At 38.3% G+C, this 27751-nt stretch overlaps 1 protein-coding gene across 1 annotated transcript in view; it reads left to right on the top strand.

Annotated features, from left to right (window-relative positions):
• Window positions 1-27156, top strand: part of ARHGAP18 (Rho GTPase activating protein 18) — a gene marked incomplete at its 5' end in the record, with an annotated part of 66035 nt that extends 38879 nt beyond the window's left edge. The window contains 11 exons of the mRNA XM_084203281.1: window positions 1665-1834; window positions 4058-4223; window positions 6932-7023; window positions 9275-9352; window positions 12121-12280; window positions 14899-14981; window positions 16236-16442; window positions 17206-17352; window positions 22716-22840; window positions 24032-24093; window positions 26661-27156. Of these exons, the coding sequence (XP_084059407.1) occupies window positions 1665-1834; window positions 4058-4223; window positions 6932-7023; window positions 9275-9352; window positions 12121-12280; window positions 14899-14981; window positions 16236-16442; window positions 17206-17352; window positions 22716-22840; window positions 24032-24093; window positions 26661-26752 (1382 nt within the window). The 3' untranslated portion in view covers window positions 26753-27156. The remainder of the gene's footprint in view (window positions 1-1664; window positions 1835-4057; window positions 4224-6931; window positions 7024-9274; window positions 9353-12120; window positions 12281-14898; window positions 14982-16235; window positions 16443-17205; window positions 17353-22715; window positions 22841-24031; window positions 24094-26660) is intronic.
• Window positions 27157-27751: the final 595 nt, after the last annotated feature.

The following is a 27751-nucleotide window of genomic DNA, read 5'->3' as shown; positions in this document are numbered from 1 at the left end:
ATTGCACAAAATTCTTACAACAAAACTTACGCATTGCTCGTGGTTCTCCTTCACAGCTCATGCCCATTTCTGTCCACTTTTCCTCCACTTGTGGTGTATTAGCTTTGAACAGGCTGCAGTCTCGTGTGAGTAGGAGCCAGTGGCTGAATCACGGTCCCAGGACTAGGGAAGTGATTCTTCCTCTGTACTCAGCACGGGGGAGGCTACACATCAATTTCTGTGTCCAGTTCTGAGCCCCTTGGTTCAGGAAGAACACTGAGGGGCTGGAGTATGGCCAGAGGAGGGTAACAGAGCTGGTGAAGGGTCTGGAGCACAAGTCCTATGAGGAGAGGCTGAGGGAGCTGGGGATGTTTAGCCTGGAGAGAAGGAGGCTCAGGGGAATCTTATCTCTCTTCAGCTGCTTGACAGCAGGCTGTAGCCTGGTGGGGGTTGGTCTTTTCTCTCAGGCAGCAACAGGACAAGAGGACACAGCCTCAAGCTGTGCCAGGAGGAGTTTAGGTTGGACATTAGGGAGAAGTTCTTCACAAATGGCTGATTAGATACTGGAGTGAACTGCCCAGAGTGGCTGTGGAGTCCCTGGAGGTGTTTAAGGAAAGACTGGACACACCACTTAGTTCCATGATACAGTTGGGATGGGGGTGTTTGGTCATAGGTTGGACTCCGTGATCTCAAAGGTCTTTTTAAACCTTAATTATTCTGTGACTTTACCCTTCCCTAGTACCTGGAAACCTGTGATTCTGTAATGTCTCTCAAAAGGAACCTATTCCTTGATGTATGATTTTGGATAGATATCATGAGAAGGATGGTAGAGAGACTGAAAGCTTTCTTAGACTTCTATGCTTTTTATGAAATACTGGTTTTTACTGTATAATTTTCTTCTTGCTTCTCTCACAATATATTTTAACTTCAGACCAAAAGCAGTGGTTGACTTACTGTGAAATTGGGAAGCTTCTTTTTCTAAAAGCAGAACGGCCTCTCCCTTTTATGATTTTTTATTCCTTTAACAAAAAATGTTCTAAATTTGTCTAGTGTTTGATTCCTTTAAGGAACAAAGAAAGAGAAGTAAGGCCGTTGTTGTGTACTTAGTCCTTCCCTGTATCATGGAAACATGTCCAAACTGTTTTGAGGAATCTAGACTCTTCAGACTGAGGTGAGAACAGGAATACTGGAACAAAGATATGATCTGTGTACTCCCTGTTACTCCCAGATGTTAATGCTTTGGGTCATGGAGGACAAATTCTCTATTGCTTTTGAAATTTTAACAGCAGAAAAAATTGCTGATTTATTTGCAGGATGTTACAGTCTTTGAGGCTAGAAAGTGTTTGATGGCAAGGAACTTCTGACGCCAAAGCTCTTTGGCTTTGCAAGATTGTGGGAGTCTGCTGTTTGTTTGAGGTGGATTGCTCTATCTTTTCATAATAGATAAATAGGAGAGGAAACCCCATGCCTTGGCCAAATTATTGAACCTAAAAAAGTCGAACCCTTGTCAATTGCTAAATTTTCAACTGACATAAAAAATACAGGAACAGTGACTTTGCTGTCAGAATGTCCATTGCTCGCACAGCATTAATTTCTACTTGGTTTAAAACACTCTCATGCACTGAGTGGTGCTCAATTGTGCTGCTCTTGATTTTTAGCTTTTTTTTTTTTAATGGTGTTTTCAGGTCCAAAGTTCAGTCTTGGAGCAGATGAGCAGAAGAGCCTGCTTGAAGACGTGCCGTCTTCAGACACGGACATCAATTTGGAGATATCATTTGCAGAACAGGCAGCTAATCTCAAAGACAGCTCAGTAGGCAAAATGCACAAAGGTGGAGGTGGTGACACTCTTCTCCCGGTAGGTTTCCTTATTTATTCCTCTTTATTTTTAGCTAGAGGTACTGTATAGGTGATATTTATCTGAGACTGAGTGAATTAGATGTAGAAGAATGTTGTCAGATTTGGCTTTGTAGAGATAGAGGTTCTTAAGGTAGCTAATTTTTGGGAATAGTATGCTCAATAACATGAAAATAACTACATTTATGCCTTTTTATGTACTTGTGTGTCTGGAAAAATGTGCTCTATATGTAAGCAAAAATGAACTTCTAATATTAAGCTGGAATAGGGCTTAGTGGTGGTTGTACCACTCTATCCTTGCTGTATTCGTTTACATCCCCTTTTTCTGAGGTGAGATGCTTACCTCTAATAAAAAGCTCTGCTGTAATATGAAAAGGGTTGGTGAATGCCTGTAGAAACCTTATGCAGTTGTCTGATGTGGGTAGGTGAGGAATGAGAATGAAGAACAGAATTGTCGGTAGAAGTTAGAGGTCTGAAGTCAAATGGCAGGAAATGAAAGATTAATTTCAACTCAGTTTTTCTTTCCAACTCTTAATAAAAAAGAGGCTCTTTCGGAATGAATCCATATAAAATCAAAAGAAAATCCTCCAAGGGACTTTGTTCTCGATCCTCAGAAATCTCTTTCAGGATCTCTCTCTACCCACCAGTTCATGAACGTGTAACATGTACATATGACCTGTAAACTAATGACTGGTGTGAAAACTGTCTTGGTGGTTTTTTTCTTTTCTTTCCCTAACACTGTATGCAAACATGTCTGAGTAAACACAATTTCTGAAATAATGTTTCCCAGTGTTTCTTCAAACACTTAATTTAGATAAGGACTTGTGCAGTTCTTCAAGTAGTAATTACCCTATGTATCCTAGTTCAAACATTCTAAACCAGACAGTAATGGATATTTAGAGGTGGATTCTGAAGTGTTTGAGTCGTGTTTCTCTAATGCAGCCTATAACAAGGAGATAAAAGCTGTGTTCTAACTTCTGTATATATGCATAATACATACATTAGCTCTGCTTCTGGCCAGGCTTGTGAAGGATTGCTCAAAGACATGGCTATGGGATTTCTTCTTCAGTTACAAATGGAGCTGCAAAATGATAGGAAAAGGAAGGGAGTTACCTATTTAAATCTACAATATATTGGTTGCACCTCCGTCATTGGCAGGTATTTTTAAGCAGACATGTTTGTGCAAGTCAATGAAAGCTCAAGGTGGGGAACTGGCTACTCATCTACCATTTGTAAATTATGTTTATATTTTGGTATGTGCCCTTGTAGTCATGTACCATAACCAGCAATTCAGCTCTGCTATTGCTGGGTTTGCACAGGGTAAGAAAATAATTAATGAGTATAATATGTCTTTCCAAGTGGAAGAAAGTCTTGTCAGGCTTCCTGCTCTGAGTCATGCATACTTAGGAGCCTGCTGGTGAGAGATGGAGTTAGAAAGTTCAATGAGTTGGAAAGTCCCTCACCCTTTCAACTAAATTCCTTATATTTCTCTCTGACTGTAGTATCTAGTATCTCTGAGTACCTAGTGCAGTAGAAAGGAGCCATGATAAAGTATCCCCTTTCTCTAAGAAGATAACTCCTTTATTATTATTTCTATGGCAGCCAAATGTTTTATTTTGTGTGCACAAATGCAGAAGGATTTCTATCCTACTGCATAGGATTTCTATGCAATTGTATGTGCAGAGGATTGTTCATGGACAGCCATTTCCATCAATATAAACTGGAAAAAAGATGCAGAAGGTGGAGAGGGAGTATGTGGTTGCAAGCAGGAAAAATGACAAATCCAGACTCTTCTTGGAGCTGCCAAGTAAAAGGATAACAGTTAATGGACACAAGTGACTAATGGCGAAATTTTTTTTTTGCATAGTAAAGAGAGTGCCCACGAGAGCATTCCACACTGAAACAGGTTCCTACAGGGGTTATTAGGAATTTTCAAAATTCATTTGAACAACAACAACAACAAGCAATCCAATCAGACTTTGAATTTAGCCTTGCTTTGAGCAGCAATTGAATTAGATGAACTCCAGAAGTCACTGGGAACCTAAATCTTCCGATCATTTTAAGATCATCTACTTTTTAACCTGTTTGTGGGATTCTCCTTTGATTTAGTCAGTGACAGCAGGCTTCATGATGAAAGGTTGTACCCTGAAGGAAGTACAGCCTTTGAGCTAAGTAATTTGTCATGACTTGGATTATTTACCCTGCTGCAATTCTCTGCTTTTAGAATTTCAGACTGCCGAAGGACAAAACAGGTACCACAAAGATTGGTGACCTCGCCCCTCAGGACATGAAGAAAGTCTATTCTTTAGCACTGATTGAATTAACTGCTCTCTATGACATACTTGGGACAGAATTCAAACAGCAAAAAGCTGTAAAAATCAAAACCAAAGGTAAGTTGGAGTTTTGTATTCTGAACCGATTGCATCTGTTTAATGCAATGAAACAAATGCATCAGTTTCTTTATGAGCTTCCAGCAGAAAATTTATATGTAATATATAAGCAGTAACATAGGCCCTGAGCAACATTTAATTTTACACCTTAAGGCAAGCTTTAAACAAGTTCACTGGCATAAGTGAAAAATTCCAGCTCTTTGTCTAAAGTTAAAATTCAAGACAGTCACTGAGCAGATAATCTAAGGAGTGAAGGGTAAGTATCTTAGTAGTATGCCATGCAGCAAGAATTGCTTCACAGAAGTTTGTACGTGCCGATTTATTCCCAAAGAGCATGAGCATGTATGTGGTCTTTGTGGGTATTCTTTTCCTGATTTCCTGAAGGTAGGTACTGGTCTACTTTCAAAATTGTACTCAAAGATCTCAAGGGTCTTTTTCAGCCTTTGCAATTCTGTAATTCAGCTGAGTCTAGCTGACTTTTGTGCTTTTGTTGCCGTAGGTGGGACCTGTCATGTGTTTCCTATTCTGTCTGGCACAAACATTCCTGTGTCATCTAGGCCTTGCCCACCCAGTATTTACTTAGGCTCTAATGCAGTTGTTTCAATGAATGGCACATAAAGTGGAAGATTTAAACTGTTGCAGAGGAGGCAGGGACGGCCGCACCATGTCGCTTTCTTCTGCAAGCCATTGGAGCAAATGTGTAATCACAGTGCTTTCCTTGGGAGCACAGAAAGCATGGAAACCAATTTCTTGATGCTAGAGATTTTCAGTGCTTTGTTTGGTTTTTGTATTTTTCACTTCTGCTAAATGCTTTACAAGAGCTTGAGATGTGTTACCAGTTAATCACAAGCCTGCTTTGGCCAAAACTCTGTTGTCAAGGTTCAGTGAATGTGACAGTGCAATAGCTCTCTTTAAATAATTGAAAGCAACAGCGAGCATAGAGAGATACACAGCGAGGTACAATAGATTCTTCAGAATATGTTCTTCACTTTACAGTAGTAGTAAACAGCTTTTTTAATGCAAAAGGCATACACAGAAACATGGACAAGACCTTGATCACTTGAATGCATTTTCTTCTTGCAGAAGTACTTGTGCTGTCACTCATAAACAGAGACAAAGCACTTTCTTCTCTTGTATTTTGGGTCTTACTTATAACTGCTTCTTCTTAAAAAATTAATTGTTAATTGAATTTCACCCCCAGCATTATTATCTGAATGGCACGCATTCATAAAATGTTGAATTGATTAAAAACTTCTTTAAGAGGTAAAAAAGATAGGCTAGACTCATGGCAATGTGTAGGAAATGGACAATGACATCAGCTTTTCTGCCAAGCTAATCTGCTTTTGCAATGTACTGCCTTCAGTGCCTTTTTGCTCTGTCTGACCCTTACCTCTTCACCCCTGAAGTGTTTGGCCAATTGATTCATACAGTGGTGGGTCTATTAGTTTTCTCCTTTGTGCTTGAGTATGTGAAGATGATGAAAACATCATTCTTCTGGGGAATGCTGTGCTGTGCCCAGCACTGCTTTTTTATTGACCTCCTGGAGTTTGCTTTTTCAACTACATTTCAATGGAAACTTTTATTATTGACAAGAACTTCAAGATAATAAAGCTATGGGGTACGGATATTGCCAGTATGTATGAGTCCCTTGTATTTTATTGGTAGACTTTTTATGCTGACAGATATAAGAACTTCTGGTTTGGCACTGAAATTGATCTTTCTTTGATGTATATCATGTTTTCTCAAGGGCTGACAGTTTTTTTAGTAATTGCATCTGTTCTGTGCTCAATATTGGCATGGCATCTTACCAAGCAGCAGATTTTGACTACTTGTATTGTTATATGCTGCTCCAGAAAACTTGCACATACAGCAATTATCAGTACTTCTGACAGAGAAGTTCTGTCTCAGCAACTTTGGGTTAGTCATTATTAGCATAGCTCTCTTTAAATGGTTATTCACTTCTATTCAACTTCTATTCAACATGGGCCATAACACATGTAAGTCCCATTTACATGAAGACTGAGGTTAGTTTGTCATCAGGGCTAAATTAACTGGGGCTGAGTTCCTTTTCAAAAAAAAAATTTGAATTGCTTTGGCCCTATTCTAAAAGTTATTTTTAACCAAGAATTAACTGTACTTTAGCTGTTTTTAAAAATGAACCTTCAGTGAGTTGGTTGTCTTGCTGTTCTGCTGGTGCTGTATAATTCAAAAGCACAGGAGTTGAAAAGCTGTTATTTCCAAACCCTCGTAGAGAGAAGTGTTCAGAGCAACTCTGGGTGATAATTGTATTTGTCTCATTTTAGTGACCAAGTTCTGGATATTTTACTCAGGCCATTTCCATCTCAGCTGTAATGACTGGTGTTGAGTGGTGAAGATCTGCATTGCAGGGTCATTATCACATCCATTCTGCAAACCAGAACTGTGCAGATGGTTCATTTATGCAGTTTGCTTTACTGTGCTCCAGAATATGCGGATGGCAATTTGAAGTCAAAACAGAAGACTCCTGAGGAAGAGATGATGAATTCTTATAGCCAGAATGTTTTGTGTAACTTGATTGGCAAGGACATTAAAACACTTTAAACAAAAGGTCAATAGCTCTGAACGCAGTGAATAGACTTACTGCTTCAGAAATGTGGGTTTATGCCAGTATCACATATACTGGAAAAAGATGTGGATAATATCTCAGTTTCTTTTGCTTTAATCTACAGACTCTGGCTTGTTTGGTGTCCCATTGTCCCTTTTACTGGAACAGGATCAGAAGAAGGTCCCAGGAACCAAGATCCCACTGATTTTTCAGAAGGTAAATAGGCATGAAGAAGTTAACTTTTTACATACATGCAAAATGACAACATTTTGTCCTGGATTTATTTGCTTCCTGTCGCAGTTTTCAGTATAATACTCTAATCCATCCAAGTTACTGTAACTTTTAATTGCAACTTTACTTACTAATTCAGTAAATGTGATTCTTCACATTGTATCAGACCTATTTTTGAATATAAAATAAACTCACAAGGCAGGTGCTTTTCCAGAAGACTTGTTGCTTTAGTACAGTGGGGTATGCCTTTGCCCATATCATGTCATGGTAATGGGGGAGACAATTGGAAAGAAGATGAAGATTCTTGATTTGCTGCCCATGCATAGCTCATCTCATTTCATGAGAAGAAAATAAGCCACTGTGTGTGGATCTGTCCTAACACTGACAAAAACTCAGTGCTCTCTCATAACCATTTCAGTCTGTTTGTAGAGGTGCTTGCTACTTTTTGAGAAACAGAAATCTCCAAGTAGTTTTGCATCACGGTCTGAAAACTACCACTGTGTCATTCATGCCAAAAATTGCTTTCTCAGGATCATGAAAACACATTTCTGGAGAAGATGCTATCTATAAACTGAGAAATCAAATTGCAAACAGTGATTGATCACTCTGCTATCCTAGCACCATCGAAAATTCTACATAAACATTAATATCTTATAGATGTGATTTGTTTTGCAAGGTGCAGACATCATTTGGAATACAGTTTTACTTCAAATGAAAATATGAAAATAAACAGTTTCCCATTTCTTCTGCTTGTTCTCAGCAGCATGTGCTTTCCAAGAATGGGGCATTTATATAAAGTGTAAGAGACCAGTTTTGTTCATTCATTTAAATGTATCTTATTTATCACTGAAATGAAACAAAGCAAGCTAACAGGAAGGCTGCTTAATTAAAAATAAAAATACACCTAGTTTTTATTTCACTGAGGAATTTAAATTAAAAATAATGCCATAATTTTGTCAGAGGTTTTGCAACTGGAAAATCTGACAGTAATAGCAATTCATGTGCTGTCATCAGAAGTTTCTGCTGACAGTAAGTCCAGTGTCTGGCCTGCTAATAAAGCCACGCAAGGCAGCCCTGATAGAGATTGAAGAGGGGATTTCCCGCAGGCAGGAGGTTGCTGTGTGCCAAGGGGAGTGAGTGTTCCTGAAGGAGTGGTGGCCAGCAGTTGTGCCCCCAGACCTTGCCTTCCCCAGAAGTGGTGCTGATGGCAGGTCACACACAGCCACAGCGTCTTTGTGCCCAGCAGATGTGAGTGGCAGGCACTGATCTGGTGTAAGCCAGGTACAGGGTGAGCTGGATGGGGCCAGTTAGCACTTTTTTTTTATTTTTTTAAACCATGGAAAATGCACTAGGGTGACACTTCTAGTGCTGTTTTCTGACTTTGTGGGGTTTTCTGGCCAATCTTTTTAATGTCATTTATCTGTTACATAGATGCAGTGGTAGGTTAACTCTGTTTAATTTCTGTAACTGGAAAAAACGCTGTTGCATAATTTTTCTTACTCAAGCAGTGGTGCAGGAAGGCACGTAACAAAGGCACTGCCCTAGTTAAACATGGTGGGAACTATTTGTGCTAAAATTATGTCATCAGCTTTTGACGTTTACAGATTTGTTTTAAATACTCTTAATTCCATCCTTCAGTGAATATTTCTAGGCATCTTGTTTAGAGAAAAAATTATTCTATGGGTTTTAATTTCTCTTATGGAATTTCTTGCAAATTTATCTGTGTGAAGGGTTGCAGACTTTTAAGTCTGTTGGGAGAATGTCAGAATTTGCAAATCAGAGGCTTCTTTAAAGCCTAGAAGTTCTTAGTTCTCCTCTTGTAAAGTCCTAGAGTATTCATGAGAATGTTACTGTAATTATTTTTATTTATTTTGATTTGGAGACATTGGGATATCATTTTGAGGCCACAGTAATTTTTGAAAATAATTCTTCATTCTTCAGAGGAGGCTTGAAGGAGGTAAAAAACATACAGGTTTCTTTTTTAATAAAATTAACAAACTCCTCTTTAATAGGACTCAATAAAAAAGGGTAAGAACCATACTGAAGTTTTCTTCTACAAGAACTGTAATTCATTTGCAAACTGTGTTTGAACCTCTGCTTGTTACAAATCTGTGTGCACAAATGCATATGCACAGAGAGAGAGACAGAAGCATAAAGGCTTCAATATATCAGAACTGTCTGCCAGTAATTTTTAATTGGCATCTTTGCTCATGCCAGTTTGGTTTGTGTTTGACAGCTGATTGCCCAGATAGAAGAGACAACTCTGGAAACAGAGGGACTTCTTAGAATACCAGGAGTTGCAACGAGAGTAAAGGTAAAACATTGCACAGGTTATTAATATCCCCCAAAATGAATATGTGGTTGCTGATTTTATTTTGTCATACAAATTGTATTTTAGCATCCCATTGGTATCAAAATCTTCAAAAACAGAAAACAAAATCTCTTTAGAAAAAAAACTGAATTATATTAGCCAGAGATTTTATGCTTTCACCCACTGTAGTTTTGGGAAAAGACTGGAGTTTTAAGTTTGAAGGAGAGTCAAAGCTGCTTTTCAAATTCAGTTGTGCCAAAATCTCATTAATTCTTGGCATGAGCTTTGCAGCCTTTTGCTTTTTCCCTGAACCAGTTTAATCATCTGAACAGTCTTTCTACCTCAGGAAGAAGCTTTTCCCTGGCATTGTGAGCCTTTCTTAATAGCTAGACTTAACCTGTGTTGCAGGGCAAGGCAGGCAGCGAGCGCTGAAGAACCTCTCACATTTATTTTTATGAACAGCAATATAAGTGCTTGGCTGGCCGCGCGCAATCTTGTTAGGCGCGTCTGTGCGCGGCGACACTTCCCAGGGTGAGTGCCAGTCACATCCAGCAGGCTCTTCCCCGGTGTTTGCCCTAATGCAGGGAGCTGAATGCACGCTGTGATTCATGCCAAGGCTCAATGTGTTAAAAAGACGGTCTGAACTGGCCTTAGATTCTAAACAGAAAGGACCATTTAAGTGGATTCAGCTGTCCAAAGACGTCTGCCAGCCTCTGTTGTGCAGAACTTGGGCCAGCTGCTGGTTCATTAGAAACAACTAAAAGAAGGGAATATTGTGGGAATTGGGTTTGTTTATTTACTGGTAACTAAGATACTAATTTTTTTTTCAATTTTCCTCCATTCTTTATTTTCCACTTAACATTGGTACTGCAAACTGGAGTGATTTCTTAGTGATTTTGTTTATTTGTTTGTTCTTTGATTTTATTGGCTTAATACAATTTCTCAGACAGTGGATCATTCACTATTTGGCTTTTGCTTGTTTTTAACCTCTCTATTTGCGTGAACTATTTCTTTAAATTAGCAGTAGTTTTGCTAGCAAATATTTTAAGTTCTTTTACTTATTCTAATAGAAAACTTTTTTAAAAGCAAAGAATTCCTCATACTAAAGGACTGAAGTTTTCCCTTAGTTTTCCTAAACAGAAAAAAAAAGTCTTTTCCTCATTATATAGTTTTATAGAAAGACACAGAAAAATACTTTGCTATCATATTCTATAGATTCTATAGATTTTAGGGTTATTATTAAAGTGAAATGGATATGCCCCATAGTCAAATACATTTACTTTAAAACGTAGGCACATTTTAGGAGCACTAGGACACATAGTTGAAATTTCTGCCTTTGCGTCTCATAAAATAATTGTATCTATACATTTAATACTGCATTTACTGCAGTGATTTGGTCTGAATGTGGATGGAGAAGGTGCTGAGTCTCTGAGGGAGAATTTTCATCTCTCTTTCTAAAGCTTGCTCTTTTTGATGATCAGGAAATCATACCCACTTGACTTTAGACATCTGAATTATGACTGTTGCACATTTGAACCTCCAATGCAGTCAGTGGAGACAAAAGATCTCTCTGGAGGACAGTTGAGAATATCCAACTTTTACACCAAACTAAGTGTCCACATTTTCTTTGTAAATAGATTCATTTTCCATTTGGGCAAAGTTAAATTTATTGAGAGGGGTATCTTAAAAATGTATCTAATATTCTCTGTTCAATGTGCCCTTCTTGTCCGGATAAATAATTATGGCCGTATTTTTCCATAGCACATATTTTACAAAACAAGCCAGTGTATTTGTCCTCCTTTTCTGTCCAGAGAACTGAGCTAGAAGAGGGGAGTGACCTGTGAGAGGTGCCTAAGGGCCTCTGGCTGTGTACTGAGGTTACTTTTCACTCTGCCTGTCTAAGAAATAAATGAAGTGGGTGTGAGATCAAGCCTGACACTTAGCAATAGACTAAGAAGGACTTGGTCTTTGCAGCATGTTCCCATTTGTGCATCTGTGAAAGGCCACTAGGAGCACTGCCATGGCAGCAGGGTAGGGGTATGGTAATGTCTGCTGCCAACAGTACCCCATCCTTTCCCAGCCTCAGAGTTATGGCCTTCCACTGAGACTTTCAGAGCTCTTTACTCTTCTGCATAACCTCATGGTTTGCAGGACAGGCTGCTTCCACACATAGCATGTTTGACAGCCCATGCTAGGCAAAGCTGTATGTGCCCAGCAACATGGAATTCCCTGTAGATGGCAAGACATTCAGCTATTCAGTTACACAAATCATGCCCTGTGTTTTAAAAAGAGAACCAGCCTCACCTTAGTGTATGTTTTGATAAGAAGCTGTGTGTCAACACTCATAATTGCCTTATTTGTTTATGAAAATGGCCATGTATGCACTATAGCAACACCCTTGGGTAGCAGTTTCAGAATTGCTCTGTATATCAGACAGCCTTAATATTTGGGTAAGGGGAAGCTGTGACCCTTATGTGCTTGAGTATGATATCTGTTTCTTATTGTATTTTTATTCCATACGGCCCTGGCTCAGGCCCATGGGATCTTTTCCCATATGATTTGACTGCTGCCTATTAATGTGTGTTTACTTGAAGCACTTCTGATCCTACATTTATCTGTTTTGTAGCAAATGACCAGCAGCAGCTGGAGTTAAGTGATATTTCAGATGTCATTCCCCCCCTTTCAAAGTGTGGAAAGTATTGCTGTGTGTATAACGCGTGACTTCCAGCGGCCAAATATTACTGGTGCTCTCTGTATCCATTGCATTTCAGGGTCTTTGCCAAGAACTGGAAGCAAAATTTTATGAAGGGACTTTCAACTGGGAAAATGTGAAGCAACATGATGCAGCAAGTCTTTTAAAACTCTTCATCCGTGAACTGCCTCAGCCACTCCTCACTGTAGAATATCTCAAAGCTTTCCAAGATGTGCAGAGTGAGTGGTGTCCTTTTTGTCTCTGCTGAAAGAATTGATACCCGTGCAGAGAAGTGCCTCTTTGCTGAGAAACAAATTGAATAACAACAATATGAGTTCTCCTGAGAAAAGATGGGCATAATTTTGCTCCTGTGCAAATAACATCTTTCATGTAACAGCTACTTTAATAGCTTACATATGCAATGAAAGCACATTTTCACTTCCTAATGTTCCTGATAGCAGTTAGGAGGTGTACAAGGGTTACACAGAAAATGTATATGATGGTATCCGTTTATAAATCGTGTTTGCTTCAAAAGAAAGGCACAACAAAGATAAGCAGTTCTTCAGGAAATACAACAAATGATAATTTATACTGGTGTTGGGGTATTTTATCCATTTATAAGAGGAGAAGTTAGAGCAGAATAGTCAGAACTGCTGATAGTCCGTGGTCCCTTGAGATCAGCAAGTTCTTGTGAAAATGTCCTCTTTGCCAACTGGTTGCAATACAGCAAACATACTGGCTGTAACTGGAAGAGAGTGGGTTGGGGGTAATGAATCCAGAGTGAGAACCCACATACATTTACTCCCCAGTCAACATGGGACTGCAAATTCTATTTCTCTTGCCTGCAGGCAGAGCACTGGCTCATTTCTAAGATGGGCTTTCATAGAATATTTTGGGTTGGAAGGAATCCACAAAGATTATCAAGTCCAGCTTTTTTGAATGGTCCACATGGGGATCAAACCATCAACCTTGGCATTATGAGCACCATGCTCCAACCAACCTAGCTAAACTCAGCATCAGGGAATCCCCATGGACAGGCAAACTGACAAATATTCTTAAAAATTCTTGACTTCTATGTCAAGTCTCCCAGGTCTGAGCTGCCTTTCGATGCTGTCAGGTTGGTTGGAGTAGGGGGTTGGTGCTTTGGCCTGCTGCACAGTGTTGTTGATTTTGCAGTACTGAGTGTCAAGTTAAAACTGGCCAGAGCACTTTCAGATGGTGCTGGCAGCAAAGAGCTCCACAAGGTTGTTTCATTTACTGGATAGTGATTGGAGCCAGGAGTGTTTCTGCTTGTGCTCCTGAGCTGTCTGAAGGCTTATGTGGTTTTACTTACCCAGAAGTACTCAGGTGACAGGATCCAAACCACTTTCTGTATTGAACCAAAAGATTTGCTTCAAAACAGACACAGCATTTCATGGACTCCCATTCTTTAAATAGTTTTTCTTGTTGGTTACATGCAATAAGATTAGGTGGTAGAGAAAAAGGACTATCTTTCTGACAGTAGTCAGTGTTTTTCATGATACTGTGACTTAAGTAGTGTGGTTAGAATTAAATATTTAAAGAACAATTAAATTTGCTAATTTAAATAATGTAAGTAACTAAAATTCAATTGTTGCAGACAGAAACTCTTCACTTAAGTAATGAATTTTAATTGTTCTGCAATTATATTTTTGCTTACTTTCCTAGGAAAAGATTGATTCTCTTTATTTTTTTAAACATTGTGACATATGGTGTTTTGAAACTAAATTTAAGCCTCACTTTTAATGTGTGTCTTTCTAAAGCAGGTAGATAACATTGCTCTCACTACTTGATGTTTTAAATGATTATACAATTTGCCACTCATTTATTCAGAGCCTTAATTTTTTGGTATGGTAGAAGGTAGTCAGCAAGGTGGAGTTTTTTTTATTTCATCAATGAACTTTTTTTTTTTTTTTTTTTTTGGTGGCATCTCCTGAGTGATTTGGATGAAATGTATTTGAAATAGCAATTCAGTTGCAATCCCAGCAGGATGCATGAGAACAGCCCTGCTGAATTTTGAAATCATGTGATAAAACTGTGTTGTGCACAGGTACCCCCTTCTTCACTTGTGTCATGTGTGGCCTGATTCATTAGGAATCTCCTGAGAAGACTTGCCAGAGCATGTCCTCTAAAGCATGACGTTTATCACAAGTGACAAATGTGGGACTTTCTGCACTGCCAGAGCACAGGAGCTCTTGCAGGAGCTGGAGGAGTGTAGGGATGCATTCATTGTGCAGCTTGGGTGAACGATGCACCGCTGAGCAATTTGTTAAAGGCAGAAGCAACGTTGCTTTTCTTTAATTGCCTCATTTGGTACAGCACTCTGCTGTAGACGCGTGTTGAGCTTCTCTGCTCTTGTTTTCATCCCCTCTGGTTTGCCATTGCAGCTGCTGTTGGTTGTGTGGCTGGAGACCTGCCTTACTCAGCTACATGTGGTATTCATTCTGTGTGGGTGACTTGGGAGATCGTGCCACTGTGAAGGGAACCAGAGAAGCTGTGGAAGAAGTGTTGGATTTACCCTTTGGTGTGCTGGAGCACAGGCTCAGAAAGGGAAGGACCATCAGCAATCCCTTTTGTAGCATTGCAAAATAAAGTAGGAATCACAAGGCATCTAGAAAACAGTGCCAAAAGACTGCTGAGTCACACCAACTGAATCCTAAAAGAACATTTGGAAATGAGTATCAGAAAACCAGGATCTGCCAGTCCTTTGTCATGCTGTGATAATTAGCCATGTGTATGCATTCAGCATTTTGCAAGAGGTTTCAACTTAGAAATCATGCTTTTTGAAGAGTATAAATAACTATTTCAAAATACTGAGCTCTGTGTGCTTTATTGGCAGATCTTCCAACGAGGAAACAGCAACTGCAAGCTTTGAATCTTTTGGTTATCCTTCTACCTGAAGCAAACAGAGACACCCTGAAGGTTAGAATTGTTAATACTATTTTCCTGCATAAATGTTTTGTCTATTTCTGTGAATCTACTGTAACGAATGCCTTTGTCTTTTGAACATTCTTTTTTTTCAGTTCAAAGTTAATGCTGAAATTACTGACTCTTTTTTTATTCCCCCATATTTCACATAACTTTGGGAGAAAAAAAAAACAACTTAGGGCCCTAACTCCTCCCAAATGACTTTAAAGAATGTGACTTGACATTTTTCCAGGATTGCAGTAGTAATCTCCCAGTGAGCAACCTTTTCTCTTAGAAGTTTTGCTCCCTTTTTTTTTTTTTTTTTGCATCAGACATTCTTTTCAGTGCAAAATATAAATAGTGTTAGAATACAATGAATGTGAGCTTCCTTTTATGAGGTGGGTTTAGCTCTTCATTTTTATTCCTCACTTTTCTCTGCGCTGTTTTTTCTACTCTCAATAAACTAGAAATTTACACTTCCTGTTGCTTTTCGTAGCATGTTGCATGGATTCTTCCCGTTTGTGCTTGTCCTTTTGTAGCAAAGCTATTAATGCTTTTTTCAGAATATGCTTACCATTAAAGCTGTTACAATCAAGAATGAATGCAGGATTTGTGTAGGATGCAGAACATCATCTATTACAGGCAAAAAATCCTACCAGGTCTTACTGTTCAAACGAGACTTTCTTTGTGAGTTTATTTATTGTGTGGAGGCAGTCAAGAAGGCTCCTGAGTTCAGTTACAAATATCTGGAACCGAATTAATTGAAAATTGCCAGTTTCTAACTGGCTACCTGTCATTCACAATGCAGTGCTTTACTTGTGAATTGCTTACCTTACAAAATTAGCCACTCCATGTTTCCATAGCCATGACAGCTGGCACTCTTGTGTTCACTTTCAGTTTAACAAATGCCAACAGTAATGTCTTCACAAGCATCTGTGGGATGCTGTTTATACAGCTACATAACAAAGGTTTTGAAACAAATCTTCCTGTGCAGGGCCTCAAAGTCACATGAATGCTTTTGAAAATGTTAGCCACTAAAACAACAAGAATGTTTTACTTCGTTACTTGAAGCAAACAAAACTTGCATTACTGTTCTTGAATAAATATATTCACACTTCTATTATTGATTGTTTTTAATATGGTTTTATTAGGAATTAAGAGCTTTTTCAGGAAAATATGCAACATCATGTTTCGTGTATTCATTTTGAACTCTGCACATGTTCAGTTTTGACATGCAGAGTTGAGCTGAAAGTTTTGCTCTTCTTTCAGGTGCTGCTTGAATTCCTCCAAAGGGTAATTGATCACCGAGACAAAAACAAGATGACGTTGAAGAATGTTGCGATGGTGATGGCCCCAAACCTTTTCACTTTTCATGGGTTTGGCTCAAAGACCATTGAACAAAGCGAGTTTGTCATGGCAGCCGGGACAGCAAACGTCATGCGCTTCATGATTCAGTACCAAAAACTCCTCTGGACAGTAAGTGTGGTTTTAAGGGGGGAGGATGATAAATTTCACAACAGGGTATCTTAATAGAGAAGTCGTGTGAAGTTACATCCATGGTTTAGAAAAGGATCAGACCGATCCAGCTGGGTTCTTGGTCATAGGAAGCAAAACAAAAATATTACATCTAATGTTAAGCTCTGGTGGTCAGAGTTTTAATATTGTATGAACTACAGGTGAACTCAAAAATACATCCTTGGGAATATGTATATTTGGTCTATCAGTATGTATTGCTGTGGGCAATTCTTTTTGGCTTAGAGATATTAGCAGGAAACACAGTGTTTGAACTCATTGTCCTTTTGGGCCAAACTTAATATTATATAAAACATGTTTTGATAAAGCATGAAGTTGTGTCATGGTCTTAAGCAAAGCTCTAGCTTAGACAAACTGGAGAAGTTAGAGGTGTGTTGTCCATTGACAACTTGAAACAATTTTGACCTTTGCTGCATGTGAGGAAAAGTAATTAGCACCATTTTACATACTAAGTGTCAGGTGAATGTTTTTGGCTGACAAAAGTAAAAATGCTGTTATGATTCCACCTCTCTTCCCCTGAGAAGTTACCAAATAGAATATTTTATCACAAATGGACTTATTTTAAAACCGTTTCACAGTTTTATATTATTTGAATCTTTAGTTATTACTGGAAAGAAACACTGGTTTTGTGTTCTACCTGATAATCTGGCCACTTACAAAATTTTGTTAAGAAAATTACGTGCTTATTCATGCTTACTCTATCTAGATTCCCAAGTTTATTGTTAACCAAGTAAGAAAACAAAACACAGAAAGCCAGAAGAAGGAAAAAAAGGACAAGGCTATGAAGAAACTTCTGAAAAAGATGGCATATGACCGGGAAAAGCATGAGAAACAGGAGAAGACTCCTAATGATGTAAGGAAACATAAATCTGAAATACTTTTTTAATAGGATTGTAATTCTTAGTGAAGAAGTGGATAGAGCAGAGGAGATATATACATTTTTTAATTGAGAATTTCAAGAGATAGCAAGTCAGTGTAGATTTTACAGTTTGTGGGTTACTGGCATGACACATTTAGAGGATTGTCCTGGTTTTTGGTTTGTTTTCACAGATTTTTCAGAATATTTCTGTTCTGAAAAATAATAAGCACTGAACTCTTTGTCCCAGTCTTTAGCTAGAACATGCCCAACCTGCCCAACCCAAGAAACCCCAAAGGATGAAACAAATATGAAAAACTGATGAACTGCTTCTTATGCAGCTATTGTCCAAGTGGCTACTGCCAGCCTTCCCCATATAGTGTCTATAACCCATAGTTCAGTATCTCTCCTTTAGATAATTGGCTTCTGCCATACCCATCAGTGATGTTGAGGCATGAGTTTCAGCATAGCACTCTTCACACACTCTTTAAAATTCAAAACTCCTCTGGCAACTGTAGTGTTAATTTTTCCTGTAGTTCAGAAAGATTTTAGTTGAGCTGTTCCCACTGACATCAAAACTTTAAAAATAAATCTCGTGCATGTTGAAATTGTCGATAGTTTTTATAATTACAATTTTTTTAAACTTTTTAGCCTGTACAATATACTACCTTAATTATAGAGCATTTGAAGTGCATTATTCCAAAGTTAGTTTAAATACACGAACTGGTAATACCAAATACATGTATTCTGATACCATAATGAAAACGTCTCCGATTTGGGTGGTGTGAGAATCTCTCATTTGGGTGGTATGAAAGTACCCCCTTGTGGGTTGAAGTCTCAGTGAGGAATCTGGTGAGGTAGAGGCATCTTGTGGTCGCTGGTAGGAATGCAGTCTGCTCTGAGCAGTCTGGTTTTCTTACCAAACGTGTGTATGTCAGGCTGTTACCAAAAAAAGGGTTGTCATATTCTTATAAAGGCATGTTCTTTTTAAGCTTTTAAGCCGAAGCAAACAGAATGTGGCAAATGAATATGCTATATATCCAGAATCGGCTGGTGACTTATATTTCAGTGTTCCTACCTCATTTTTTATGCAGTATTTGACACATATCTAAATGTCCAAAACTAATTAATTCCCCAGGCATCACTTTGCATTACTTTTGTATCTGTCTATATGCAGGAATCTTTACACAGGATAACTTATATATGAATTTAAAATAAAACTAATTAAACACTGAAATTTGTTTTTCTTGGTCTAATAAGAAAAGAATTCTTTGAATTAAATTCACTTGAGTTGATGTGATTCACTTAATGCTGCCATCCTGTGTTCAACACCGAAATAACAGCAAATACACTGAAAAAAGTAAATGCTCTTTCAAGTTCAGATATTAGTTTTTTCTTATATAATTCAGTGCAAAGATATGTCTTTTTAATCCACTGGGGAGTTAGGGCTGAGGTCTTTTAGAGTAAATTATGCCTTTCTAATCCACTGGGGATATAGAACTGAAGCCTCATGTAATATTCTTATTCAAATGTAAATGTAAAGTTACTATTAAATGATTTTCTTTAAGCCCTAGAATTCTGTGGAGATTTTTGTCAAAATTAAATGATACAAGTTTTTACAAATCCTTCATGCTTATTGCAAGCATTCAGTAATTTTGGGTGCTTGAGAACATATTAGTCTTAAAATCATATTCACAAAATGATAAGGCTTCATTGTGAATGACAATTTATGCATTTTTCAAGTAAAAAAAAAAGTCTCATTCTTTCAGAAAAATTTATTGGTTTGGGTTTTCCTTCTCCCTAGTTTTCAATTCATACCGCTTTAATTTACAAATGAGGTAAATCTCCTGTGCAGTTCTTGAACTATATTTAACTATCAGGTGGCAAGTGGGGCACCCAGCAATGTGGTGAATTTCCCACTGCAGTGAAACCTGCTGGAAACTTTCACAGAATTCACAGAATCACTAGGTTGGAAGAGACCTTAAAGATCATCGAGTCCAGCCCTAACACCTCGACTAAACCATGGCACCGAGTGCCACATCCAGTCTTTTTTTGAACAATACCTAATTACCTTGTGTGCTGCTGAATAAAACCTGAGGAAAAGTTTCTATTTTCTAACACTTGCTGTGGCACCCTACATGATTAAACATAGATGGACAGAAGTCACCTCCATATTCTCCAGAAATAACTCAGTATCTGCGTTCTTATTAGCCGCTCATTTGGATAAAATTTCATCTTAGCTCTGATGAGGCCTCTCAATCAATCACATTTCCCCTTTTGAGACAGAGGTTAAAAAGCACTTACTGCAACCTCCAGGTGAGATCTCTGTACAGTGTTGAGAGTGGTTAGTATTAGAGGGCTTGAGAGGGTTAATTGCTTTTTGGGATACCTATGCATACCTATGGCCCCATTGTGTTGGGGATTAAGTCTTTGCCTTGGTGTTGGGCTGAATAATGCTCTAGACAGACAAAGAAAGATGCCCTCAGGACTGGAAATTTACCTACTGCCTTTAGCCACATTTCAGCCATCTGTCATTGTATTCCTCTGTATGGTGCAGTTGTTCCAAAAAGTGGAGCTATCACATGAGCAGCAATGCACTGGGCTGGGCTACTGCAGGTTATAAACCCATTGTATCCACGGCCCTTCTGTTTGCATGATCTGTTTGAATTTACACAGAGTTACACACCTTTCTGACTCCTGCTGAATATGTCACTCATGGCAGTGCCAGATTATTTACTAAAAAAATTTCTACCTGCTAAATAATTTCTCTGTGTATGGTTTTCTAGTTTTTTGTCCCAAATTAGGTGCAATATTTTGCAGCCCAAAGAGAACAACTGCTTTGTATTTCTTTCAGCCTTTGCCTTCCATGTAGCAAGATCCTTTTGAAAATCAATTTTGTTCTTCATAATGTTTATGCCCCATACCTGCTTGGTGTACTTCGCACCTTGGATAAGTATGCATAATATTCCTTCATTAGTGAAAATATTGCATAGTCACGTTTCTCTCTTCACCTAGAGTGAAAAATATATAAGTGGGTCAGGAAAAATGGATTACAAGAAACTGGAAGAGACCTACTCCAGATCCTATGGCCAGGCAGCTGCTCTTCTCTGTGTTATATAGATCCTAAGCCCCTCTGAAAAGGAAGGGTTTGAAGAAGATTAGTACCTCCCAGGTGACTGCTCTGCCTGCTGCAGACTAAGTGTTGTAGGCCAATGTATTTTCCATCAAGTAAGGATGTGCTGTCTTCAGTTTTTTTCATAATGCAAGTAGGAGGAAATGTGCAAACTGAGTGCCATTGGTGACCCCCCCTTCAGTGTGTTGTCAATCCTCTCATAGGTTCATCGCTCAGTGTGTTATGATATGGAGCCCGCCCCTCACCTGAGTATTTTGGACTGTGCTGTGCAGAGAATACATCCTGTCATTCAGTTCTTAGAGGTTTTAGGCCACATTTTCTTTCCCACTAACCTGCACAGGGTATGGGCTAGGGGATGCTCATGTTCTGTTCTCGCTGTAGTTTGGCAGCATGAATATATTGGGCAGCTGAGCATGATTTCTCCTGGAAATGCAGGTGGTGAAAGTGGCAAAATGCATTAATTAGCTGAGCTAATAATGACTCTCTGTGAATAAACAAAGTAATTATTCTGTTTGGTCTGTGACCATAATGTTAGAGCTTTGTGGACATTTCTTGTTCCTTTTCTCATATACTCAAAGTAGACTGCTTTTTAAATAATTTATCATATGCCTGCTGTGTAGCAAAAAAAAAAAAGTTATCCAGCTGAAAGTTGGAGAAACTCCACTAAAGTCAGCTGAGACAAAATGATCAAGAACTGTATACAAAAATGAACCTAGTTTAAATTTACCAATTTGAATTTGATGGAAGACCAGATAGGGACATCTGTAAACAGTCATTTCATCCTTAAAAATGTAATTTCTTTTTGCCAGGATCCCAGAAGTTTGATAAGAGGCAAAAAAAATTTTTAGCAGGATTTACTACCTAGCAGATGGCTATACTCACTGTTTCCATAGGTGGAGGCCTTAAAGAACAGATGTGACAAATTTAGAGTTAATCTAGAGGAAATCTCATAGAGATCTCTTGCAATCTTACAAGTCTTTGATTCCATAATTACTACATAGCAAATTCTCAATATGACTGCTTTAGACAGAAATAGTTATGATGTGTAGGATTTTTAAATCGATAAATAATAAGACTGGACACAGAAGGATTATTTGGTTAAAATTGCTTACCATAACTCATCATTTGTATAGTAATGAGCCTTCAGCTTTCTCAGGAAGCTGTTCTTCTGATTCTGCTCACGTTTGTACTTGTTCTGTACTCATTTAACTCTGATGGTTTCAGAGAAGCTATTCTAGATTCACAGGTGCCCAGATTTATTCAATGATTATGGAAGAAAAAATGTTCAGCCTTGCAATTGGGTAAATGGAGAGGTGTGGGGTGGGAAAGGAGACAATGAACTGCCATAATCAACCTTGAGTACAGAGACTCTTAATTTATTTTCTTATCAAAAGGAGTGGGTTTAGGTAAATGATAATGTAATAGGAATAGAAATATTTCCAGAACAGGAATTAGGACCTTATTCACAAATAAATTATATCTTTTGTAACTTCAAATGTCATGTACCTGCAAGTGGAACAGAAAAGCTGTCCTTTGTCCTCCTTCTCTGTAGCTAATATGATTAATATTCATCATCAAGGACTTTTGGGTTGAAATAAAATACAAATCCATTATATAGTCAGACTATTATATAGGGCAGGTTGCCTAGCTGAACATATTCTGGACAATAAGAAATAGGGAGAAAAACCTGCAGTAATGAATATCTGCTTTTAAAAATTGAAATTTACAAAAAGAAAAGAAGAATCCTCTAAAGTAGATTGGTCAGTGAATACTTTGTAGTTTTTTGGGGGGTTTTTGGGCAGGAAGTTCAGATTAAATGGAACTGCACAGGTTTCTTCCAGAAGTTTTGGCAGAGGGTTGTTGTGGGGGCACTGCCTGGTTTTCATGCCTGCAGCAAGAATTTTCCACATCAGTGTCACCTGCTTCTTATCATACCAATGTGTGTTCTTAATATAGCATAATTGTTATTGTTAGTCTTAACATCTTTGAGAAATAATTAAACACTACTGTTCCTTTGTTCTGAAGTTCTCCCTGTTGTTAGAAAGAGCTTTGAAGGTCGGCTGTAATTTACTGAACTGCTGCGCAGTTATTGTGTGTTTGTAGAGAAGTGCAGTAGATAGTGGAGTGCAGAGCACTGTACTCCCTCACTTATTCCATACTGTATTTTGAGAAGCTCATCAAAGCCAGCTGCTAGCAGCTTTGTTCCACCACTCTTATTGCTTTGCAGACTGATGTTCCTCAGGGAGTGATACGGGTGCAAGCGCCTCATCTTTCCAAAGTTTCCATGGCAATACAGCTGACAGAAGAACTGAAAGCCGGTGAAATAGTAGCCAGGTTTCTCAGCCAGAAAAGGTATAAACACATCTTTGTTTTGTTAGCATGTCGGGAGAAGTGTCTCTTCATTTACTATATCAAGAAAAAAGTTTTAAAATGCTCAAAGTCCAGGTCAGTTCATGAACTGTTTGGCCATCAAAATACACGCTTGAGGAATTAATGCTTTTAAATGTTATTAAAGCTTGGGAAGCCTTTAGGAATACATGAGTGCTGTTAGTAAAAAATTAATTGCTATTTAATCTGATGGGTCAGGAATAGTTTTGTAATTTTGTGGGGACAAGTCAGAAGGAAACTCCAAGAAAACAGAGGAATGAGGGAAGAAGTAAGATTTTTTTTTTTAAATAATGAATTTATTATGTAAATATATAATGCATTTATAAATCTATTTAAAATACAAGCATGATAAAGTCACCCCAGGACATGCATTTCTATATAGCAGCATAATAGGTACTGGAGTATAATGATGTGAAAATGTTATGCACATTAAATGATTTAAACCAAAAGCTACATTTTAGTCATTCAAATCCATTTAGAAAGGGAGAAATTTTTTTGAAAAAAAATAAAATTAATGCATGTGTTCATCATATCTAGGTATTCATCTAAAGCAATAATATAGTACACTAGATGAGATTGAGGAGCTGCTTTTTCCTAAATGCTGTTTTTAGAGTTTTACACCATTGTCAGAAAGTTATTTTCTGGCTGGGCTTTGGCATATATTATTACAATTAAGCAGTGAGAATAATAGAATCCCTCTGTAATAAAGGGAGGGTTTTTTTCCACTGTCTGTTTTTTACTTCTTTTAGTTGCAGTACAATTAAATCCAGCAAGAATGTGGTTTTTCCCACCCAACCATAAGGCTTTTTCTAAAATAATGTCATATTTGAGGGAAATACTTATTTTTGCAGCAGCAGTAAAAGAAAAATCAGTGTTAATATCAAGCTACTTGCTAATAACAATGAAATTCTTTCCTAAAACCTGCAGTTTCTTCATATTTATCTTATTTTACCTTTTCTAGTATATTGCTCACTTGCAGGACTGTTCATTTGCACTAGCATGCGCGGGTATTCTTGTTCACTGATTGTGTCAGTAAGGATTTGTGACGGGTGCAGTGCTGATTTTAATTAGCATAACTTCACCCAGACATGTCTAGGTGGCTGATCCACAAGCACCTTTGTAATATCATCATTCATTGTGTTCTGTTCCCCACAGTGGAAATGTCCAAACACTCAAGAAAGAAGAGGTCTTTCTTTATGAAATAGGAGGAAATATTGGTAAGAATGCCTTCTGAACAACTTATTTTGCTCAAATAGGATTCCTTGGCACATTGTCCACGGGCTTGACTGTGGTTGCATTTTTATTCATTGTCCCTCATTCTCCCTGGCACTAAGGCAGACAGTTAACCTTGTGGAGAAGGCAGCAGAGATGTTGGTGTGATCATTATATTAGAAGTATCTTACCATCTGTCCCTGAGGAGGTTGGCAGCTGTAACAGATGTTCCTGTTATGTAGGTAGAGTGAATAAGCACAGAAAGGTTGGATACAAAGGTGCTTGAAGTTCATCTTATTCATCTCTTTGTGTTGAGGCATAATAAGTGAACTTACATTCCTTCATGTTCTGCATTTGAGTGTCACTTTGGGGGGAGCGTTCTTTTTGGGGGAGGAAAATGCTCAGCCAGAAAGATGACCGTGTGATAAAATTTTCCAACAGCCAGTCTTTCCTGCTCTGCTTATTCCAGATCCTTTTGATTAAAGTAAAGATAAGCAAAGTTAGTGCCAAGGATAATTCTGAGCACCGTTCTAAAGTTTTTTTCCATGAATGCAAGAGTATTTTTGCACTAGAAATCACTTTCTAATCAGTGTATTTTTCATATGTTCAGGAAAACAAAAGGAGAAATAGAAACTAGAACAAAAGGAGAACAGTAGAAGATTGGACTTATATTTACTTTTTCCTTAACTGTGACCTGTTAAACTTATTTGCCATTATAAAATTACATGCAGTACTTCTTTCCTTTGCAAGTTTCAATTCCATATGTAAATTGCTACTTGTAGCATTTTTCTTTTATTCTAATCCCTAATATAAATCAGGTTTTTTGCATGTTTGTCTAAACCAAAAGACTTAATTAAAAATAGCACTTATGTTTCCTGCAACAGGTATGTTTTAGTGTTTTTACTAAGTCTGGTAAATAAGCTGCCAAGATAGTTGGATGCCACATGAAAGTATTATATGTTCTCTTGCAAATCCTGTATCTACATACATTTCCTATGCCCGTTAAAGCAAGTTGCAATCCCAGATGTAAGACTTTTTTAAAGGAGTTTTATTCTACAGAGGTGTAATCATTGCAGGACAAAAAGTTTTGTAGCAGAATTCCAATGAAACTGGAACAACTGTTACTTTAAACTTGTGACAGAAATTGTATTTCTCTTAGGGAAAGTGCAGATTTGTTTTGTTTTGTTGTGACATAGGTTAGAAAGCTTAGATATTTTCTCTGTCTGAATGGTTTACTTCCAGAGGATTTCAACTTTAATCAGTCCTTATTAGTCCTTATAAATACTCTCAGTTGAAGTAAGAGGAATTCCCTGCCTTTAATCTGTCATACAGGTTTAAGTAAACCACCAGTCCTAACCTTTGCTATCTGTCTCTCTTCCCAATGTGCCTGACTCATGTAGAGGGAGCCCAAAACAGGAAGACTTTAGGGGCTCACGACACACTCATGTCCTTACACTTATGCTCATAATTGTAACAAGCACATTGCTGGGATCTTGTTCTCCAGCAGATGCAGCTGTGAAGCCTGCACACATTTCTTCAGCAGTCAGTACACTGTAGGATTTCAGGGCAGTGAATGGGACTTCTGCCTGGAACTGGCTGCATAGAGACATGGCACAGTGCTGTCCCCATGCTGTCACTGCCTGAACATGCTGCACTGTGCAGAGGAGAAGCCCTAGTTTAGCAGCATGGGCAGTACTGGTCACAGAGGTTCAGATTAAAATCCTAGAGACAGCAGATGGACACTGTGCCTGGTTGAGCAGGGAGTCGTGCCCTCTTGCCTGCTCTGTGCAGGGAGGCAAAGAGCTGGCAGACCAGCTCAGCTGCACCATTCCACCTGTGTTTGCCTCCTGTCTCAGGAGTGCAAGTACTGGAAATGTCTGTCTGGCATGAGCCATCCACCCCAAATAATTGCATAGCAGAGTAGAAGAGGAACTGTGATGTAGAGCTGCAAATGCAGGAGATAGTGCTGTGCCTGTAGGGGAATGGGAAGAATGAGCAGATCTTGATGGATCAGCATATGCTATTTTCATTATTGCTACTGGACAGAAATTCATTGCCTGTAGTGCACCAAGAACAGTGTACTACTTTCCCCTCTTAGGACAGCAACTATTATGAGTGCTATGCAGAACAGCTGACTTAAGAGGAGGAGGATAGGGAGTAACACCTTCTTAGCAAGGAAAAACCTTGCACAAACTTAGCATTTAAAAAGGGGAAATTTTGATGGGCTTCTATGCAAATGTGAATGTAGTTTTTGGTTATAATCACGAGAGGATCAAACATTGCCTGCTTGCAGAGGGGAGTTCCCATCTGCATGGTCTGTGTGAGGAATCTGACTTAGAATGTGTCACAGAGGTAGAGCAGCCCCTTCTCTCCTTCCTTCTTCCTCTTGTCCCCTTCCTCCTCAAGGCAGACAGGAAGGGTAGGAGCACCTCCAACTTTCACGTGCATTGTCTTTTGTTAAACATCACAGAGAGACTGAAAATGTCATGGAGTGAAACAGTAACAGGAACTTCGGAAGTTGTTTAATTTCTCTTTTGGTACTGGTGTAACCACGTGGCTTTTCTGTTTCTAGGAGAACGCTGCCTTGATGATGATACCTACATGAAGGACCTATACCAGCTCAACCCAAATGCTGAGTGGGTTATAAAACCTAAGCAGAGCTAAGATCACAACCAATGGCAAAACCTCCAACCTGTGGACTTACGTTGTACAGCTGAATGTTTCAAAGGGATAGTGTGTCCTTTCAACATTCAAACACTGTGTATATTAATAGAACTTTATCCAGTTTAAAAAAAAAAAAAAAAAAGGCAATGGTGACCCAACAGTTATAACCAGTAAACTTTCAGTTTAACTTGCAGCAAAATTTTGGAGCTAGCACAATTTTCCCACTCATGTTTGAAACGAGCATAAGTACCTTATATATTTTAGATATAAGTACCTTAAATATTTTAATGGCACTAAGCTACCTCCCATCTGGTAGGTCTTGTTTAAGAAGAATTTATTTTTCAAGCAGGTGTTTAATCTCTTTGTATTAGAGACCTACAAACTGTTTGTGTAGCATTTTGTGTTCATATAGGTCTTTTCAGTTCTAATACAATTGAGAACCAAATCCTGATCAGCACTTCTGAATGGTACAGTATTAAAAATACCTGACTGAGTCATATGAATTTCCCAGATAAGTGTGAATTTCACTGGAAAAAACTGCAATGCAATGTATTTTGTCTTTGGAACTCCTAATTTAAAGTTTGATGAAAACTATTTAAAAACAACTGTGAAGATGCTTTCTATGCAGCTTTTTTGCTAGATCTTTTAAGTAATTTTATTTTTACTCCAGTTGATTGTGCTCTTGAGATTATTACAAAAAAAAAAAAAAAAGGAAGGAAAAAAACAAAGGATCACATGACAAGGTGAGTCTTTTTAAAGCTCACTACTCTTGGCATTGTCCTTTCTGGCATATTGTCATGCACTAGAAAAGCCTTTTAGGTATTTCAGCAGTGATTGCAGCCATGTTACATATACCGATTTCAGGTTTTTTGGACCTCTGATAGATTGAGTTTTGTGAACTGCCAAAACTTTGAAGTTACTAGCATAATAAAAACTTTCAGGAAAAATGAAATGACTGTGGAAGGAAACTGTAGTCTCAATTTCATAGGTAGCAAACCA

Source organism: Fringilla coelebs (assembly GCF_963513975.1).
Source record: "Fringilla coelebs genome assembly, chromosome: 3".
Taxonomy (NCBI): Eukaryota; Metazoa; Chordata; class Aves; order Passeriformes; family Fringillidae; genus Fringilla; species Fringilla coelebs.
The sequence above is the reverse complement of the archived record's forward strand: the minus strand, read 5'-3'. Positions and strand labels throughout refer to the sequence as shown.